The sequence below is a fragment of the Nansenia antarctica genome, assembly GCF_963989245.1.
Source record: "Nansenia antarctica genome assembly, chromosome: 3".
Taxonomy (NCBI): domain Eukaryota; kingdom Metazoa; phylum Chordata; class Actinopteri; order Argentiniformes; family Microstomatidae; genus Nansenia; species Nansenia antarctica.
The window spans coordinates 69643687-69662587 of record NC_137688.1 but is presented as its reverse complement, the minus strand read 5'-3'; the positions used below and the strand labels follow the sequence as shown (position 1 = coordinate 69662587).

The 18901-nt window shown below is 49.0% G+C and overlaps 2 protein-coding genes across 2 annotated transcripts in view; one reads left to right on the top strand and one right to left on the bottom strand.

Moving 5' to 3' along the window:
* rbm10 (RNA binding motif protein 10) overlaps positions 1-10094 on the top strand; it is a 32168-nt gene extending 22074 nt beyond the window's left edge. Inside the window, exons 15-23 of the mRNA XM_080527484.1 lie at positions 619-703; positions 2114-2205; positions 2527-2721; positions 3990-4202; positions 4724-4780; positions 5507-5719; positions 6192-6248; positions 7258-7340; positions 8911-10094. Coding sequence (XP_080383610.1) covers positions 619-703; positions 2114-2205; positions 2527-2721; positions 3990-4202; positions 4724-4780; positions 5507-5719; positions 6192-6248; positions 7258-7340; positions 8911-9001 — 1086 coding nt within the window. The 3' untranslated portion in view covers positions 9002-10094. The remainder of the gene's footprint in view (positions 1-618; positions 704-2113; positions 2206-2526; positions 2722-3989; positions 4203-4723; positions 4781-5506; positions 5720-6191; positions 6249-7257; positions 7341-8910) is intronic.
* A 1565-nt stretch (positions 10095-11659) lies between these two features.
* LOC308153457 (transketolase-like) lies at positions 11660-18679 on the bottom strand. Its single transcript, XM_080526609.1, has 13 exons — positions 18572-18679; positions 16765-16882; positions 16384-16497; positions 15713-15810; positions 15364-15555; positions 14857-14984; positions 14547-14743; positions 13730-13894; positions 13065-13352; positions 12752-12835; positions 12482-12578; positions 12184-12303; positions 11660-12073 (listed from the first exon to the last, which is right to left on the bottom strand). The coding sequence occupies exons 1-13, from the start codon at positions 18676-18678 to the stop codon at positions 11901-11903; spliced, it is 1881 nt and encodes a 626-aa protein (XP_080382735.1). The 5' UTR covers position 18679; the 3' UTR covers positions 11660-11900.
* Between the last annotated feature and the right edge of the window lie 222 nt (positions 18680-18901).

The window sequence follows — 18901 nt, the reverse complement described above, 5'->3', positions numbered from 1 at the left end:
GTTTGATGTGTGCTGTTGGTTATTATACACGATCCGTAGTCATTGGTTTGCTGCATAATAAACCTTTATTGCGTTACTAAGTGCCATCAATGGCTTAATCATTGGTACAAAACACTAACAACAACAAACTCAGCGCCCTTGCGGTCAAACCTATTTGCCCTTCCGGGGTCAACACCTGACGATAACAACAAATGTACTACCTTATATACACCTGCCTCAGGTATTGTGACAGCGCCACCCCATGCCCACAAAGTGAATTACAACACATATCACAGGACCATATATGGCTCCTACACAAACTTTTTCCTGCACAGCTTCCTACTTTGTCTAGGCCTGCACACGTTACTGCAGGCTAGCTACTTTGTATCATGTCCATTTACCTGTACGTTTCCATTTATTGTGTTTTTGTGGAAATATATGCAAGGTGCAAGGTACGCTACAATCTGATACATAACAACCATTAATGTAGCCTAGCCTAAGGTAGCCTAGCCTAATCGCTTGTCCTCTCTTCCTTTCCTTCACCTCTTCACTCCCCCTATTCCCCCTCTTTCCCCATCTTTCACCTCCATCACTTCCACCCCTCCCTTGCCCCCCACCCCCTCCTGTGCCCCCCCCCAGCAGGTGGAGATCGTAGGGAAGCCCCAGCCAGCCACCCCCTCCCACCCTGCCACCCCTGGGACCCCCCACGAATACCAGCAGTACCGTAAGTCACCTCCATCTCTTCAGGCTACACCTTAACTGTCCCTCCTGAAGACCTCCATCTCTTAACTGTCCCTCCTGAAGACCTCCATCTCTTCAGACTACACCTTAACTGTCCCTCCTAAAGACCTCCATCTCTTAACTGTCCCTCCTGAAGACCTCCATCTCTTCAGACTACATCTTAACTGTCCCTCCTGAAGACCTCCATCTCTTCAGGCTACACCTTAACTTTCCCTCCTGAAGACCTCCATCTCTTCAGGCTACACCTTAACTGTCCCTCCTGAAGACCTCCATCTCTTCAGACTACATCTTAACTGTCCCTCCTGAAGACCTCCATCTCTTCAGGCTACACCTTAACTGTCCCTCCTGAAGACCTCCATCTCTTCAGGCTACACCTTAACTGTCCCTCCTGAAGACCTCCATCTCTTCAGGCTACACCTTAACTGTCCCTCCTGAAGACCTCCATCTCTTCAGGCTACATCTTAACTGTCCCTCCTGAAGACCTCCATCTCTTCAGGCTACACCTTAACTGTCCCTCCTGAAGACCTCCATCTCTTCAGGCTACACCTTAACTGTCCCTCCTGAAGACCTCCATCTCTTCAGGCTACACCTTAACTGTCCCTCCTGAAGACCTCCATCTCTTCAGGCTACACCTTAACTGTCCCTCCTGAAGACCTCCATCTCTTCAGGCTACACCTTAACTGTCCCTCCTGAAGACCTCCATCTCTTCAGGCTACATCTTAACTGTCCCTCCTAAAGACCTCCATCTCTTCAGGCTACACCTTAACTGTCCCTCCTGAAGACCTCCATCTCTTCAGGCTACACCTTAACTGTCCCTCCTGAAGACCTCTATCTCTTCAGGCTACACCTTAACTGTCCCTCCTGAAGACCTCCATCTCTTCAGGCTACATCTTAACTGTCCCTCCTAAAGACCTCCATCTCTTCAGGCTACACCTTAACTGTCCCTCCTGAAGACCTCCATCTCTTCAGGCTACACCTTAACTGTCCCTCCTGAAGACCTCTATCTCTTCAGGCTACACCTTAACTGTCCCTCCTGAAGACCTCCATCTCTTCAGGCTACACCTTAACTGTCCCTCCTAAAGACCTCCATCTCTTCAGGCTACACCTTAACTGTCCCTCCTAAGACCTCCATCTCTTCAGGCTACACCTTAACTGTCCCTCCTAAGACCTCTCCATGCCCCTGTTCAGTTTCTCTACTGTAAATAATAGAAAATGTATATTTTTTAAATAAAAAGTAAATTCTTCCTTCCTCTAGCATTATGACTGTCAGTGGCCTCTGGCCAGATTAGATTGCATTTTCAAATGTATTTGTTGTAAGTGGCTTTGGTTTAAGGCGTCTGTTAAAGATGTGATGTGATGTACAGTATATGAACGTGTGTGTCTCTGTCCCCAGCTGTTCCGGATGTTTCTACGTATCACTATGACGACAGCTCTGGCTACTACTACGACCCTCTGACAGGCCTCTACTACGACCCCACCTCACAGGTACCTGTGTGTGTGCGTGCGTGCGTGCGTGTGTGTGTAAATGGACTGATTATACAGCGCCTTATACGGCCTCATTCACACACACATTCACACACCAATGGCGTCGAGCTTCCATGCAGTGTCTTGCCCTAGGACACCTCGACGTGTGTGTGTGTTTTGCCTAAATTCTTCTGCCAAAATGTATCCATTCATTATGCTTCTCTCCCTCTCTCCCTCCCTCCCCTTCCTTTCTCCCTCCCTCCCCTCCCCTCCTCCCTCTCTCCCCCTCCTTCCCTCCCTCTCTCTCCCTCGGTCCCTCTCTCCCTCCTCCCTCCCCCCCAGTACTATTATAACTCCCACCTGCAGCAGTACATGTATTGGGATGGGGAGAAGAGCACGTATGTCCCCGCTCCCGCCCAATCAGACGCAGAGGCGGCCGTCGCCCCCGCCGATAGCCCCGCCCCCTCCGACGCCCTCTCTGCTGCCCCCGGTGGCAAGGAGAAGAAGGAGAAGCCCAAGAGCAAAACGGCACAGCAGGTAACCAACACACACACACACACACACACACACACACTCACACACACACACAGAATACAGACACAAACAAACAGAATACAGACACACACACACACCCACACAGACAGACACACACACAGAATACAGACACACACACACACACACAGAATACAGACAGACAGACACACACAGAATACAGACAGACAGACACACACACACGCACACAGAATAGACACACACACACACACACACACACACTGAGATAACTGCTCTAAAAAGTAGATGAAACCTCACATAAAATATCTGTGTTCAAAGATAGCAAGAAGTATCGGAATATTATTTAATATATGTCATATTGTATTGAAGTGTTGGGGAATAATTAAAAGCAACCTACAAAAGATATGCACATTGCAAAAAAGAGCTGTACGCATTGTACATCACACCAGATACTTAGATCATACAAATTGTCTGTTTATAAAGAGCCAAACATTTAAATGTATGGATCGAGTTATTAAATTCAAAACTGCACAAATTATGTATACGGTTATAAATAACATGTTGCCAAGCAACATTCAGAAAATGTATATGGGTAGAGACGGTGGTTATTGGCACCATGGGAGATCGGGCCTTCTGCTCGGCTGCTCCCAGGCTGTGGAATGCTCTCCCTGACCACCTAAGGGCACCACAGTCTGTGGATGCTTTTAAACGAGGCCTTAAAACCCACCTTTTTAATAGAGCCTTTTTTTAGCCTTTTAATTGAAAATGTTTATTGCTTCATCTTCCTGTGTTTAATTGTAGCACTCTGAGATTTCCTATGTAAAGTGCTTTTATAAATAAAATGTATTATTATTATTATTATTATTATTATTATTGTTTAATAGGGACGTTGAATCTAAAACAGCCTAGTGTTTGTACGACTCTGAAAAGTAACAAGCTAGTGTAAATTGCAGGAGATGAATTCGTGTTGGATACACTGGCTGCCAGTCTCTCAGAGAATTGAATTCAAAGTTCCCCTAAAAACCTTCATGTTTGGCAGCAGTTATGATTAAACACAAACACTTCTATCAATGTATTTTATCCATAAACTATGGTCTTATTAAATGTTTTATCTATTTACTTCTTATATTTGCTTTTATTCATTGTCATTTTCTTTTCTTACTATGCTCCTCTTGCTGTATTTTAATGCTGTATGTAAAACACTTTGAATTGCCCCTGTTGTATGAAATGTGCTATACAAATAAACTGGCCTTGCCTTGTGTGTGTGTGTGTGTGTGTGTGTGTGTTCTCAGATAGCGAAGGACATGGAGCGGTGGGCTAAGAGTCTGAACAGACAGAAGGAGAACGTCCGCTCCCTCTCCTCCTCCTCTTCCTCCTCCTCCTCCTCCGCCCCCCTGGCCTCCCTGGCCTCCATGGCGCCCCCTCCTGGCCTGGCCAGGGCCGGCGTGTTCGACCGCCGCGAGTCTGCCAGCGCCGACGCCGGATACGCTGTGTTAGAGAAGAAGGTACTACACACACACACGTACACGTACACACACACACACACACACACACACACACACACTACTTTGATATTATGTGTAGGCATGTAACAATTATGAAATAATTGTCTAATGGCAATCTTGACTGTGCTGCAACATGCTAGCTAGCTGGCTAACAACAGAGAACATGGTGTTGGCTAGACAGCTGCTCTGCATGTTAAACACATCACAACACGCTGATAGAACATGAACACGCTAAAAACAGATAACTAGATGACACACAGTCCTTTTGTATTGATGAGGATACATGTTAAGTTTTATGATAATAAAGAGGCATGGTTTACTTTGTTGCTGTGTTATTACATTATCTGGGTCACATAACAGTGAAACAATTATATTGTTAATCGCAATTATTTCTGAGACAATTAATTGTACAGCAACATTTTAATTGTTACAGGCCTAATGATGTGTTATGATATAAACTGCAGTTGTGAGGTAGTGAGTAGAGAGTAGTGAACCTGACAGTGCTCTGTGTTGGTCACCAGGGGGCGCTGTCTGAACGGCCTCAGATCCTGCTGGACCAGCTGAGACACACCACAGAGGTGAGGACAGGCTCCACCCCTCCTCCTCTCCCTCATCCTCCTGTTCTACCTCTACTTCTCCTGTCCCTCATCTCCACCTCTCCATCTGCTCTCCCTCATCCCCTGTTTCTCCTTCTCTCTTCTTAACTACTGCCTTCTCTCCTTCTCATGTGCTTTCTCTCTCTCTTCTCCTCTCTGTCTCTTCTCTCTCTCTCTTCTCTTGTCTCTCTCTCTCTTCTCCTCTTTCTCATGTTCTGTTTCTCTGTCATCATCTCCATCTCTCTCTCTTCATCTCTTCCTCTCTCTTCCCTCTCTCTCTCTCTCTCTCCATCTCTTCCTCTCTTCCCTCTCTCTCTTCATCACCTCTCTCATCTCTCTTCCCTCTCTCTCTCTTCTCTCTCCATCTCCTCTCTCTTCTCTCTCATCTCTCTCATCCCTCTCTCTCTCTCTTCTCTCTCCATCTCCTCTCTCTTTCATCTCTCTCATCCCTCTCTCTTCTCTCTTCTCTCTCCATCTCCTCTCTCTTCTCTCTCATCCCTCTCTCTCTCTTCTCTCTCCATCTCCTCTCTCTTCTCTCTCATCTCTCTCATCCCTCTCTCTCTCTCTTCTCTCTCATCCCTCTCTCTTTCATCTCTCTCATCCCTCTCTCTTCTCTCTTCTCTCTCCATCTCCTCTCTCCTCATCTCTCTCCCTCTCTCTCTCCCTCTCTCTCCCCCCCCCCCTCCCTCCCTCCCTCCCTCCCTCCAGCGCTCCCCCCCCCCTCCCCCCCAGCAGCAGCCTCAGGGCCTGGTCCCGGCCTACAGCGGGGAGACGGACAGCGAGGAGGAGGGCGGGGGAGAGAGGGAGGAGAGGGAGGAGAGGATGACAGACTGGACCAAGCTGGCCTGTCTGCTGTGCAGGAGGCAGTTCCCCAGCAAGGAGGCGCTGATCAGACACCAGCAGCTGTCTGAGCTGCACAAGGTAACCACGGCAACCCCCTACACCTGTCACCATAACAACCATGACTACCCTACACCCCCCCCCTACACAGTCACCTGTCTCACCCTCACACAGTTACCTGTCTCACTGTGCGTGGTTTCATGGGGGTCAAAAGTCAGATTGAGGTGAACCCGTATCTCTTCTGACATGTCTGTCTCCTCTATCTCTCCTCTCTCCTCTCTCCTCTCTCTCCCTCCTCATCCTCTCTCTCCCTCTCTCTCTCCCTCCTCTCCTCTCTCCATCCTCTCTCTCTCCCTCTCTCCCTCCTCATCCTCTCTCTCTCCCTCTCTCTCTCCCTCCTCTCCTCTCTCCATCCTCTCTCTCTCCCTCCCTCCCTCCCCTCTCTCTCTCCCTCCTCATCTCTCTCTCCCCTCATCTCTCTCTCCCCATCTCCTCTCTCTCTCTCTCTCTGTCTCTCTGTCTCTCCTCTCTCTCTCTCTTTTTCTTCTCTCAGCAAAACCTGGAGCAGAGGCGGAGCCAGCAGGACGGGTCGGAGAGAGGGGATGGAGAGGTGGGGTCATCGTCGTGGAAACAAGCCTCTGTGGTGTCATCAGCATCACACGTCTAGGAACCTTTCTGTGGTTTCTGGGTCGTCATTGATGATGTGTAGCTCTAAAGAGCCAGTCAGAGGGCAGGGTTGCCAGATGGGGCGGGTTACCGCCGAATGGGCTACTGAATTTAGCGGTTATAGACTGGTTAGGCTGTAAACTGTCAATCCCATCTGGCAACCCTGTCAGAGGGACGTGTGTCTGAATGGACTGGTCAGGAGTAGGGATGGGACACAATCATCGATTATTCTAATAATCTTTTCCGAGGGTTAAAGTCATTTTCTTTTCTTTTTTTTTAAAGTTGTGGGTTAGGGTTAGGGTCAGTATTTTTCATTTTATTGGACAGATACAGTGAAGACAGACAGGAAAGTAAGGAGAAGAAGGGAGAGAGAGGGCATATGACATGGGCATATGTGTGCACTGTAGATCGCGGTGCTAGACCACTGGACCAATTAGCCTGCTTTATATTAGCTTATCCTGAGGTGATTTAGGAAAAGTAAGGATACTGGGTGGTAGAACGCACATATCTAGGAAAAGTCATGAAAGGAGGGTCCTGAAATTTGGAAACCCTCATGGGTGATTAAGTGCTAGTCAGGAGTGAGTGACTGTTGTTAGTGAATGAATGTTAGTTAGAGGAGTGTTAGTGTGAGGAGTGTGTGACTGTTGTTAGTGAATGCATGTTAGTTAGAGGAGTGTTAGTGTGAGGAGTGTGTGACTGTTGTTAGTGAATGAATGTTAGTTAGAGGAGTGTTAGTGTGAGGAGTGTTAGTGTGTCTCTTCTGTCTCCAGATGCGGTACAGAGACAGGGCTGCAGAGAGTAGTGTTAGTGAGAGGAGTGTTAGTGTGAGGAGTGTGTGACTGAGGTCAGTGTGTCTCGTCTCTCTCCAGATGAGGTACAGAGACAGGGCTGCAGAGAGGAGTGTTAGTGTGAGGAGTGTGTGACTGAGGTCAGTGTGTCTCTTCTCTCTCCAGATGAGGTACAGAGACAGGGCTGCAGAGAGGCGGGACAAAGGCCCAGAGCCCCCTGACAACAAGAAGAGGAAGTTCAGCCCCATGTAAGCCCTGCTGACACACACACACACACACTCACACACAGGTCCACGTAAGCCCTGCTGACACACACTCAGGTTTTTAATGGTTGCTAATTGAGTGCTTTTTTGGAATGTGCTGGAATGCATTGCTTCCCTCTCCATGGTTGTGATCTGTACGAACGCTAGGCTGCTCCACCAAAGGTTGCAAGTTCAAGTTTCAAGTTTATTGTTGTCACATTATACAAGTGTAAGAGACATTGCAGCACAAGACAATAAGGCAATAGGCATAAATCAAGATTTTAAAATTACAATAGTACAGGACATAAGTGACAAACGAGACAGGATACACACAACCAAGGGGATGTACCGTACTATTAGCAGGGTCTAACAGTCATGTCATCTCTCTCTTTTCTCATCCCTCCTGTCTTTCTTTCTCCTCTCCTGTTTTTCTTTCTTCCCTCTCTCCTGCCTTTCTTTCTCCTCTCTCCATACCTCTCTCTCCTGCTTTTCTTTCTCCTCTCTCCATCCCTCCCTCTCTCCTGTCTTTCTTTCTCCTCTCTCCATCCCTCCCTCTCTCCTGTCTTTCTTTCTCTTCCCTCCCTCTCCCCTCTCTCCATCCCTCCATCCCTCTCTCCTGTCTTTCTTTCTCCTCTCTCCATCCCTCCCTCTCTCTCCTGTCTTTCTTTCTCCTCTCTCCATCCCTCCATCCCTCCCTCTCTCCTGTCTTTCTTTCTCCTCTCTCCATCCCTCCCTCTCTCTCCTGTCTTTCTTTCTCCTCTCTCCATCCCTCCCTCTCTCTCCTGCTTTTCTTTCTCCTCTCCATCCCTCCCTCTCTCTCCTGCTTTTCTTTCTCCTCTCTCCATCCCTCCCTCTCTCTCCTGTCTTTCTTTCTCCTCTCTCCATCCCTCCCTCTCTCTCCTGCTTTTCTTTCTCCTCTCTCCATCCCTCCCTCTCTCTCCTGTCTTTCTTTCTCCTCTCTCCATCCCTCCCTCTCTCTCCTGTCTTTCTTTCTCCTCTCTCCATCCCTCCCTCTCTCTCCTGCTTTTCTTTCTCCTCTCTCCATCCCTCCCTCTCTCTCCTGTCTTTCTTTCTCCTCTCTTCCCTCCCTCCCTCTCTCTCCTGTCTTTCTTTCTCATCCCTCCCTCTCCCCTCTCTCCATCCCTTCTTTCTCATCCCTCCCCATCCCTCCATCCCTCTCTCTCCTGTCTTTCTTTCTCCTCTCCATCCCTCTCTCCTGTCTTTCTTTCTCCTCTCTTCCCTCCCCCCTCCCTCTCTCTCCTGTCTTTCTTTCTCTTCCCTCCCTCTCCCCTCTCTCCATCCCTCCATCCCTCTCTCCTGTCTTTCTTTCTCCTCTCTCCATCCCTCCATCCCTCTCTCCTGTCTTTCTTTCTCCTCTCTCCATCCCTCCCTCTCTCTCCTGTCTTTCTTTCTCCTCTCTTCCCTCCCTCTCTCTCCTGTCTTTCTTTCTCTTCCCTCCCTCTCCATCCCTCCCTCTCTCTCTCTCCTGACTTTCCCCTCTCTCCATCCCTTCCTGTCTTTCTTTCCCCTCTCTCCATCCCTCCCTCTCTTGTCTTCCTCTCTCTCCCTCCCTCAGTGACGGTGTGGCGGGCGCTAGCCTCGGAGCTCGCATGCTACAGGGAGGAGTGAAGAAAGGCTTCCTGCTGCGCAACATGCAAGTGGAGTGACCCGTAACCCCTGACCCCCACCCCCCCCTCCCTCACACAGGACCGCTCCCCCCTGGACACAACAACAACAACACTCCTCCTCCTGAGGCTCCACAGACTGATCACACTGATCCACAGACAGACTTTAAAATAAATTCTTTACAGGGAGGAATCGATGCTAGCTTTGACCCGCTACACGACGGTCAGACAGCAGAACAGTCCGGAAGGGGGAACGTTGGCTGAACACAGGTCTGGGATCAGATGACCCCTATACTACCCTCACTTCAACCCCTCGACCGCTGGGTGGAGGAACTGATGAATCTGATCTCGGATCTCTCAGCCGTTTTTTGAGGCATTGTTGCACAGAAGGAATGCGCCTTTTTTTACTCTCCCGAGTCTCCCAAGTGACCCAGATTGGAGCGAGCGCACGCTTCTTCAGCGTGTGGGATGAGCTAGCCTGTTAGCTAGCATATAAACTAGCCTGTAAGCTATCCTGTAAGCTAGCATATAAACTAGCCTATAAGCTAGCCTGGTTAAACTAGCCTGTTAGCTAGGCTGGTTAAACTAGCTTGGTTAAGCTAGCCTATAAGCTAGCCTGTAAATTAGCCTATAAACTAGCATATAAACTAGCCTATAAGCTAGCCTGATTGAGCTAGCCTGGCCTTCAGACTGAGGTGAGATGTGACTGCAGCTGAGGCGCTCGCTGCCGGACACCAGGAGGTCAAAGGTCAAAGAGATCCCGACAGCAGCAGCAGCTAGAGCGTGGACGAAAAGAAAAGAAAGAAGATGTTTTAGATTTGCTAAAAGATAAAAGTCTATGCACCGTGTTTTATTTGGTTTGATAACGTACGCCTTTCTCTTCCATTACGACGTCAGTTGGTCGGTCGGTCGTTATTATCGACGACAAACGTGACGATTTTAGAAAACGAGCACTTTGTTTTTTTACCCCCCCGAGACGTGGGAGCAGACACGTTCACCTCCCACGGACAACACCGCCACACTAACAGTAGTGTGTGAATGAATAGTAATGTTACTATATTAGTCTGATATTAATGCGTAAAAATTTGTCATTTGTCAAATTGTACTGTACACAATGTAATAGAGAGTACTTGTTTCTGGGAAGACAAAAAAAAAATGAATTTCAATAACGGTGTGGATATTGAAGGTGTGTTTCTCCTGGCTCACGGGAATGCTGGAGGAGGGAGAGAGAGAGAAGAGATGGAGAGAGAGAGGAGGGAGAGAGAGAAGAGATGGAGGGAGAGAGAGAGAGGAGATGAAGAGAGAGAGAGAAAAGAGAAGAGGGAGATGGAGAGAAGAGAGAGATGAGAGAGACCACCAAGGTAAGGGGGAGAGAGACAGCAACGACAGAGAGACAGAAGAGGAGAGAGCCAGCCTTCAACGAGTCCACTGTACTGTACAGGTCATATTATGTTCAAACATTCAGCATGGGGAAATACTTATGAATCTAGCAATATTTCTTAATCTATCTCCACAATAATATTCACTCATTCCTTAACTGAGATGTCTGTACTTCTGACCACAACCATATTTGAACAGCAACATCCTTCTAATGGTAAATGGACTGACTTATATAGCGCCTTATTCCAAAGCGCTTTACAATGGCCTCTTTCACACACACATTCACACACCAATGGCGGCAAGCTAGCATGCAAGGCGCCGGCCAGCCCGCTCATTGGGAGCAATTTGGGGTTCAGTGTCTTGCCCAAGGACACGACATGTGGCCAGCCGTGGCTCGAACAGCCGATCTGCCGACCTTGCGATCGTTAGACACCGCCTCTACCTCCTGCGCCACAGCTGCCTCATATTTAAACAGCAAGGTAAAGTATGTCCAGTACAGCAGGTATGCGTTTCTACACGTGTGCTTCTCAACATTGTTTCCAAACGTGTTGCACAAGCAGTGGTTAGAAAAGAGGAATTAATATTGTCCAATATATGAGACCTAGCCAGAGCTCTATGAAGCCTAGTTTACTGCAACACGTCATCATGCAAGGGTGTAAGACTTGCAGTAAACTAGGGGGGGGGGCAGGAGGGACAGGGGAGGACCTTATACTTGTTATTTAGGCGGACTAAGTTTGCTGATACAGGTTTGTGGTTTTAAAACAGGAGCCTGCCTAGTGACCTGAGATAAGGACACATCTGTAGTGTTAATTTACTTGCCACGTCTGAGTGGGGGGCCTTGCCGAGGGGGGACTTACTCTGGCCCCATCCTACCAGTCTTAAGACCATGGATGACACTAACACCCCTCACTACCGACACTAAAACACTCCTAACACAAACGAGATAGACATTGGTCAAGTTAAGTTAGTTTTTTTTATTTCAGCGTAACCAACACAGTAATGCAAACAAGTCACACAGACATCCAGGAAGCCTCAGTCCATCAGTAACACCCAGAGGTCCAGAGGACCCCCGTCCAGCCCAGAAGCACTGGTCAACCCTCAGCAGAGGAAGAGACTGGAGGGTCCAGCTCTGTGTCCTAGTAGCAAGGCTCCATCACACTCGGCTCAGCCAGCTAGAGGTGCGTTAGTGGGTCTAAAGACTGCTGCAACCATCCTGAAGGCCTTACTGAAGACACAGAACCCTGGACCACAGACTATTTGGTACAAAGCCGTCCAATGCCCGACTGAAGTGGTTCACTACATTTTAGATCGACAACTGAACAAGAGTTGTTGAAAACAGAAAAATGTGAATAACTCAGCCACAAGGCTTTGACCAGAGGCAAACTGAGGTGAACAGCACCATGCTGGCTCAAGAGAAGAGCCAAAATGGCTGAGTAAAGTAACAGTATTATGAGGAAACCGAATAAACACAGCAAACAAGGACACATGGTTGGAATGACAGGAATGTGGAAAAGACAGGAATGATGGGAGGGTCAGGTGGGAAAAGGTGGTGTGCCTGTGTTCAGTTGGCGAAGGTTTGGCGCACGGCGGCTACGATGTGCTTGGTGCTGATGCCGAACAGGTCCAGCAGCTCCTGGGGCTGGCCGCTCTGGGGCACCCGGGTCACGGCTAGGCGGGTCACCACGATACCAGGCTCCTCCCCCACGGCGGACAGCACCGCCTCTCCTAGACCTCCTACACAGGGGGGGATGGACCAATCAATTACATGTAAAACATGAGCATCTTCAGTGGGGATAACTGTAGAAAAACCCTGTACACAGCTGCTCTGAGAGACAGACACCTACCCTCTTTGTAGTGGTCCTCCACAGTGATGATTCTGCCCCCGGTGGCTCTGGCGTTGGACACGATGGTGGCGGCGTCCAGGGGTTTGATGGTGAACGGGTCGATCACACGGATGTTCACTCCTGGAGGAGGAGAAGAGTCGTTTAACACCAGACTCACACAAGCCCAACTAAGAAGACTTCCATCATCAGCTACAGACAAGGTGTGTCTTCAATCCCATCTGTGTGCCCTAACCATCAGTCATGAGTTCAGTATTATTTGCAGCACTTCCCCTGCTCAGCCACTAGAGGGCAGCCTTACCTGTGGCAGCCAGCTCATCTGCAGCAGCGAGGGCTTCATGTAGAGTGATGCCAGCTCCGATCACAGTCACCTTGTCACTGTCAGACTGACGCACCACCTGGGGAGGAAACACACCGTTAGAAAAACTCTTCTAAAATAAATAGTTTGCAGCACAACAAATCCTAAAAGAAGGCTCTTCTTGATCCAACAGAACCCTTGACAGTTTCTCCCTCTAGTCTTCCCCGGTCACTGCTCCTGCTGAGAGGAGATAAACCCACAGGCGGGTCTTACCTTGGCCACGCCCAGCTCAAACTTCTCGTCAGGCGAGTAGATGACTTTTGACTCCGGTCGGCTGGTCCGGATGAAACAGATCCCCTGGAAGAGACTGAACGCTTAGAAGCAGGACACAACTAGGCCCACACAGACTTACATTCTCAGCATTTAGCAGACACCTTTATCCAAAGTGACTGACAATAGTCTAAGTAAGTGAATCATCAGTCATCATAAGAAGAACAAATTTTATGCTAGGACCAAGGTTGGTACACTAGAAGGAAGAATTCCTTTTTTTTTTCAATTTAGTAATAATCCACTCCTTGGTTCTGACCTTGGTGTTAGCTGCCAGCTCCACGGCCCTCTCTGCAGAGACTGCGTCGCTGGGGTAGAACACGGTGGCTGTTGGGATAGCTCTGAACATGGCCAGGTCCTCCAAGGCCATCTGAGAGGGGCCGTCCTCACCGATGGAGACACCGCAGTGAGAGCCCACCAGGTTGACATTGGACTGGGAGATGGCAGCCATGCGGATCTGGTCGTAGGCTCTGGAGAAGAAGGCGGAGAACGTGCTGGCGAACGCCACCGTGCGGTCACGCGTCGCACAGCCAATGGCCACGCTCACCTGCAACACAGGAGGAGGAACAGGGGTTAGGGTGGATTTACACCTTCATCAAAGTAATTGACGTGAACACACATTTTCTGCACGGCTTTCACCAACACATCTCTCTGGTTACTACAAGGGAGGCAGAAACCTTGCAGAGACATTCTTGCTACTCTTCAGTTCAGGAATTCATCCGTCCTTGAGTAGCAGACAGACGTCTAGATGCTTTGTGACTCAAGTCTAGAGAAAACCTTGCTCCACCAACTGAGCCACAGCAGGACCACATACAGACCAGATCTGTCCGTCTCCTGATCTCACACCACTGTTAAGAGGCCTTTCTCTACTGTGCTGTCTAACTCTGTCTGGCCAGTCCAGAACACATCTCCCCTCCTCCTCACCAGGTTCTGCTCTGCGATGAAGCACTCGACAAAGCGCTCCGGGTGGGCCTTCCTGAACACGTCGGCGAAGGTGGAGTTCTTGGTGTCTCCGTCCATCGCCACCACCCTCTGGCTGGCCTGACCCAGCTTGGCCAGAGCAGTACCGTACGCACGACGGGTCGCCATCTGAAAGAGAGGGAGGCAGAGGTCAGCAATCAGAGTCAGTTTGAGGAACTTAGGGAGCGTGTCCACCACCTGCAGGTTCATATCTGTAATCTAATCTAGAGTCTACACACCATCTGCAGGTTCATATACAAACACACTATTAGATATATAATCTAGAGTCTACAGGGGTGGAGGACCGCCTTACTAAACCAACTCTAGTCGTGCGTTATGGTTTACTGCTGCAGTGGGGTTGACTCAGTGGAGTGAACTTTAACCTTTAGGTTAATGGTTGATTTTAGGCTGCACAACCAACCACCATGACAGTTAGACCCAGTTCATTCCAACAGTTGTCTGTCTCAGCATCAAGCCAGTAACACTGGACACGCCTCTAAGAGTTCTGGAACTGCAGCAGATCATAGATGAATGCATCGTACTCCTGAATGGCAGGTTTGTATGGGAGGTTCGGGAGGAAAACGGAAGACAACTGTAGTCCAAAATGGCCGAATAAATACTGTACCATTACGAATACGGCTGGTTTCACAGACAAGGCTTGAACCTAATCCTAGACTAAAAAGCATCTTCAGAGACTTTCCATTGAAAGTGTGATCTAGTCCAGGACTAGGCTCAAGCCTTCGACGTCTGTGAAACCAGCCCATTCTGCCCCATAAGTCACCTTGTCTCCCAGCTTGTAGGCGGGGGGTTCGGGCAGGCGGATGGGGGCCAGGTCAGCGGGGGCCGTGTCCTCTTGGGGCAGCTCGGGGGTCAGGGTCTTGTTGGGGTTCACGATCTGGGCCTGCAGGGTCGCCAGGACCTCGTCCACACGGTCCTTGGGGATGGGCTTCCCGTGCCAGTTCTCCAAGTCCTCGATGCCTGAAGACAGACAGACAGCCAGCCAATCAGAACAGACTTCAGACAACCTGCTCCACACTGACGATGTGAAACGCTGAGGTATTGAGGCATTTGCCGGTAAGCCGTTTGTTTACCTTTGAGTCCTTTCCCTTTGAGCGTCTTGGCCACGATGCAGGTGGGTTTGCCCTTGACCTGCTGGGCCTGCCACAGAGCCTTACACAGCTCCTCTACGTCATGACCGTCCACCACGTACGTGTTCCAGCTACAGAGAGAGAGGGAGGGGGGACAGAGAGAGAGAGATACATAACACACTGGGCTAGGGCAAGCATTTACACACACCAAACAGGAAATATTAAGTAACCTTAGTTGCAAAACAAGTTGGGCGTGAAGATCCTTAACTTGGTGTCCGAGAAGGAGACGAAAGCACCGAAAAAGGGGGAGGGGCCATCACTAGACTAGGTTGAGGGGGGGGAAGAGCAAGGAGAGGAGACAGAGAAAAGAGCGGGAGTGAGGAGGAGACTGAGAGAAAAGAGGGGGGAGAGGGGGAAGAGGGTGAGTATGGAGACAGAGAAGAGGGGGAAGGTGAGTATAGAGGAGACAGGAGGGGGGGTGAGTAGAGAGGAGAAGAGGGAAAGACTGACCCGAAGGCTTCGCAGCGTTTGAGGTAGACGTCCATGTCGTGCTGCAGGGGGGCGGGCTGGCTCTGGCCCAAGCGGTTCACATCCAAGATGGCCACCAGGTTGTCCAGCTTGTAGTAGGAGGCGAACGCCATGGCTTCCCACACAGAGCCCTCCGAGCTCTCGCCGTCTCCCATCATGCAGTAGACGCGGTAGCTGGACAGACAAGAGGACGCATTAGGATCAGCTGGTGTCACAGCGACATCATCCGTAGCCAATCACACAGCGGAGATGGAGGGAGAATCATGCTTTGTGGCTAATCCTCAGGGTGTGGGTTATACAGGTGTGTGTGTGTGTGTGTGTAGTTCTTCACCTGGACTTGTCAAAGTGCTTCCCGGTGTAGGCCATCCCGCAGGCGGCCCCCAGACCCTGCCCCAGGGAACCTGTTGCCACGTCAACGAAAGCCAGTTTCTGTAGAACGACACTCAGCGTTAGGATCAACAGTCAAACACAGAATTATAGTAGCAGCAGTAGGTAGGTAGTAGAGTGTAGTAAAGTGCAGTAAAGCAGGTCTTACAGGGGTGGGGTGGGTAGGTAGTAAAGTGTAGTGAAGTGCAGTAAAGTGTAGTAAAGTCTTACAGGGGTGGGGTGGGTAGGTAGTAAGGTGCAGTAAAGTCTTACAGGGGTGGGGTGGGTAGGTAGTAAAGTGTAGTGAAGTGCAGTAAAGTGTAGTAAAGTCTTACAGGGGTGGGGTGGGTAGGTAGTAAGGTGCAGTAAAGTCTTACAGGGGTGGGGTGGGTAGGTAGTAAAGTGCAGTAAAGCAGGTCTTACAGGGGTGGGGTGGGTAGGTAGTAAAGTGTAGTAAAGGGGGTCTTACAGGGGTGGGTAGGTAGTAAAGCGTAGTAAAGTGCAGTAAAGTCTTACAGGGGTGGGGTGGGTAGTTAAGTGTAGTAAAGTGCAGTAAAGTCTTACAGGGGTGGGGTGGGTAGGTAGTTAAGTGCAGTAAAGTGCAGTAAAGTGTAGTAAAGTGCAGTAAAGTCTTACAGGGGTGGGGTGGCCCTCCAGCTCACAGTCCAGCTTCCTCAGGTTGAGCAGCTCAGACTCCTTCACGTAGCCAGCCTCCGCCCACGCTGCATACAGCACCGGGGCCGCATGGCCCTGCAACCAATCACAACACACCAAGGTTGGTACGGCACATCACACCAAGAGAGTCAAGGTTGGTTATGTCACATTACACAAGACAGTGAGTGTGACATTGTCAGGCTTGGGTTCCTTGACATCGCAGCAACAAAGACAAATAAGGCAACAAGCACAACACTGGTGCTCCACTGACTAGTTTTGAGTCACCCTGAGATAAGATCAGACAACTGTGTGTGTGTGTGTGTGTGTACACACCTACACAGGTATCTTGTATGGAGGACTAACCTTGGACAAGACGAAGCGGTCGTTGCACTGGTTGCGTGGGTCGGTGGGCTTGTAGCGCATGGTGTGGAAGAACAGCACAGACATGAGCTCTGCAGCACTGGCGCATGAGGAGGGGTGGCTGGAGGGAGGGCAGGGTGTTAAGTGACAGGTCACAGGTCACACAGCAACAGTCAGACAGGAACCAGACATGCAGGTTACAGGGGGTCCACCAAGCACCCAAACATCTTACTTTTAACACTAGAACAGCCATGGGTGGGGTCATTTGACCAAGTAAGTAAAAAGTTGTTTATATCTTTGAACTCGATCAAATTTCAGGACCCTCCTTTCATGACTTTTCCTAGATGTGCATTCTACCACCCAGTATCCTTACATTTTCAAAATCACATCAGGATAAGCTAGAATAAAGCTGTTTAGCAGTTTTTCTGTGTAGGAGGCAGGGTCATTTACAAGCCAGCCAACTAGTGGTCGTTGTGTGTAAGTAGCAGCTTAGCATTGTAAAGACTATGGTCAGAGGCAGCTCTTATAGTAAGTCAAAAAGGCACAGCTGTTCTAGTGTTGAAGCCCCCTACATCAGGATAGGAGTCACTAAAAAGTGCATAACAACCTAATCTTGAACAAGAAATTCTTCCATTGTGAGAGCTAGGGTACACTCAGCAAAACAAGACAACACTAAGGGATGCATTAGACCACAACGACCCCCTGAATGAGGGGTTGAGTCTGATTGACAGACAGCACTCATACTAATGTCACATTAACAGTCCTCAGTCACTCAACAGTAGCATTCTCCACAGAGAGGCAGGCTGGGTTGGGAAACCGTTAGTTGGTGAGAGCAGTGGTCACAGTCTTGTAATCAGACAGGTTTGGAAACCCTGCATGCGTTGGCTAACATCATTTCTGCTTCCCTGTACAAGTTAGTCCGAACATGTCAACATGTCACATTGTTTGGACACAGGACATTGGGTTAAGGTCTGATTCAAATTGTTCTTGTTCACATTCTAAACTTTAAAAATTAAACTTGCAACCCCTGGTTTTCCTGCTGGAATATAGGCTAATAGGTAGGACGTCAAGTGCACAGGGTTCGCTCCACAACAGCCCTTCAAATGAGTTCACTTTCCTTAGTGGATGGATGATGAATCGTGCCACAATGAAACACAATACACGCATCGAAAATGCAAATGCAAAAAACACGGAATATTTGTGCCAAAATGAAATACAATACAGACGCATTGTATTGCGATACGAGTGCATTGCATTTTCGATGATTGCACATCGCATACTCCATGCAATCGCAGCAGCTAAAGGTTAAGTCAAAAGACATGAATGGGAGTGTGAGACCCCCATCTGACCATCCCCAGACCCCCCCACATTCAGATTCATTCGCAACACCCTGAGTTCATGTCCAGGGCAGTAGCCTACATCCATTTCCTTGAAGGAAGTTATTACAAAAACTGGTTTGCCTGGAAATACATACTCTATTCATAAAAACCGAGAGCGCATTGTAATAATCCCACCAGTAAGCAGATGGACTGATGTGTCGCACCTAGGTGCAGCATTTTTTATTTTATTTTATTTTATTTATTTTTTTCTTTTTTTTCTTCTTGTTTTTGTTTTTTGTTGTTATAACTATTTCTTTTTTCACATGTTCGAAATAAAGCTTTCATTCATTCATTCATTCATTCATTCATTCATTCAGCATGGCCAGGTGTACAGGTGAACCCAACACTCAATTAGGCGACAGTTTAATAAACCATCAATCATTCATTGCGCGGTCACTTTGTGTCTGTTTAATTTTATTTCCATGACTTACCCAGAGTTGGAGGCGCAGGTTGCCTTGACAGAGTTGATCCTCAGCTTGTTGGCGATGTCCTTCAGCCCCTGCAGGGTCTTCTCGTCGGGTTTCTGGTAGACGGCCATGGTTGGTGTTCAGGAGGGGTCAGATATGAACCGCGATTGTTGATCTGATCTGATGAGAGAGTGAGTGAGTGTCAAGTTCCCTGCTGCTGGTTCCAGGTCAGGCTGAAGAGTGAACCCAGGAGGGAGAGGAGAGGAGTTTATATCGTGTCCACTAACCACTCCCACCAGGTCCGATTGATTGCACAAGTTGATACAGATCTGATCTACGGCCAGTTTCGGGTCT

Coding starts and splice junctions, on each gene's coding strand:
- LOC308153457 (XM_080526609.1), bottom strand. CDS start 18,678: ATGGCCGTCTACCAGAAACCCGACGAGAAGACCCTGCAGGGGCTGAAG. Junction 15,556..15,712: donor AAGCACTTTGACAAGTCCAG/GTGAAGAACTAC, acceptor TTGTCTGTCCAG/CTACCGCGTCTACTGCATGA. Junction 12,836..13,064: donor AGCTGGCAGCTAACACCAAG/GTCAGAACCAAG, acceptor AGTCTCTTCCAG/GGGATCTGTTTCATCCGGAC.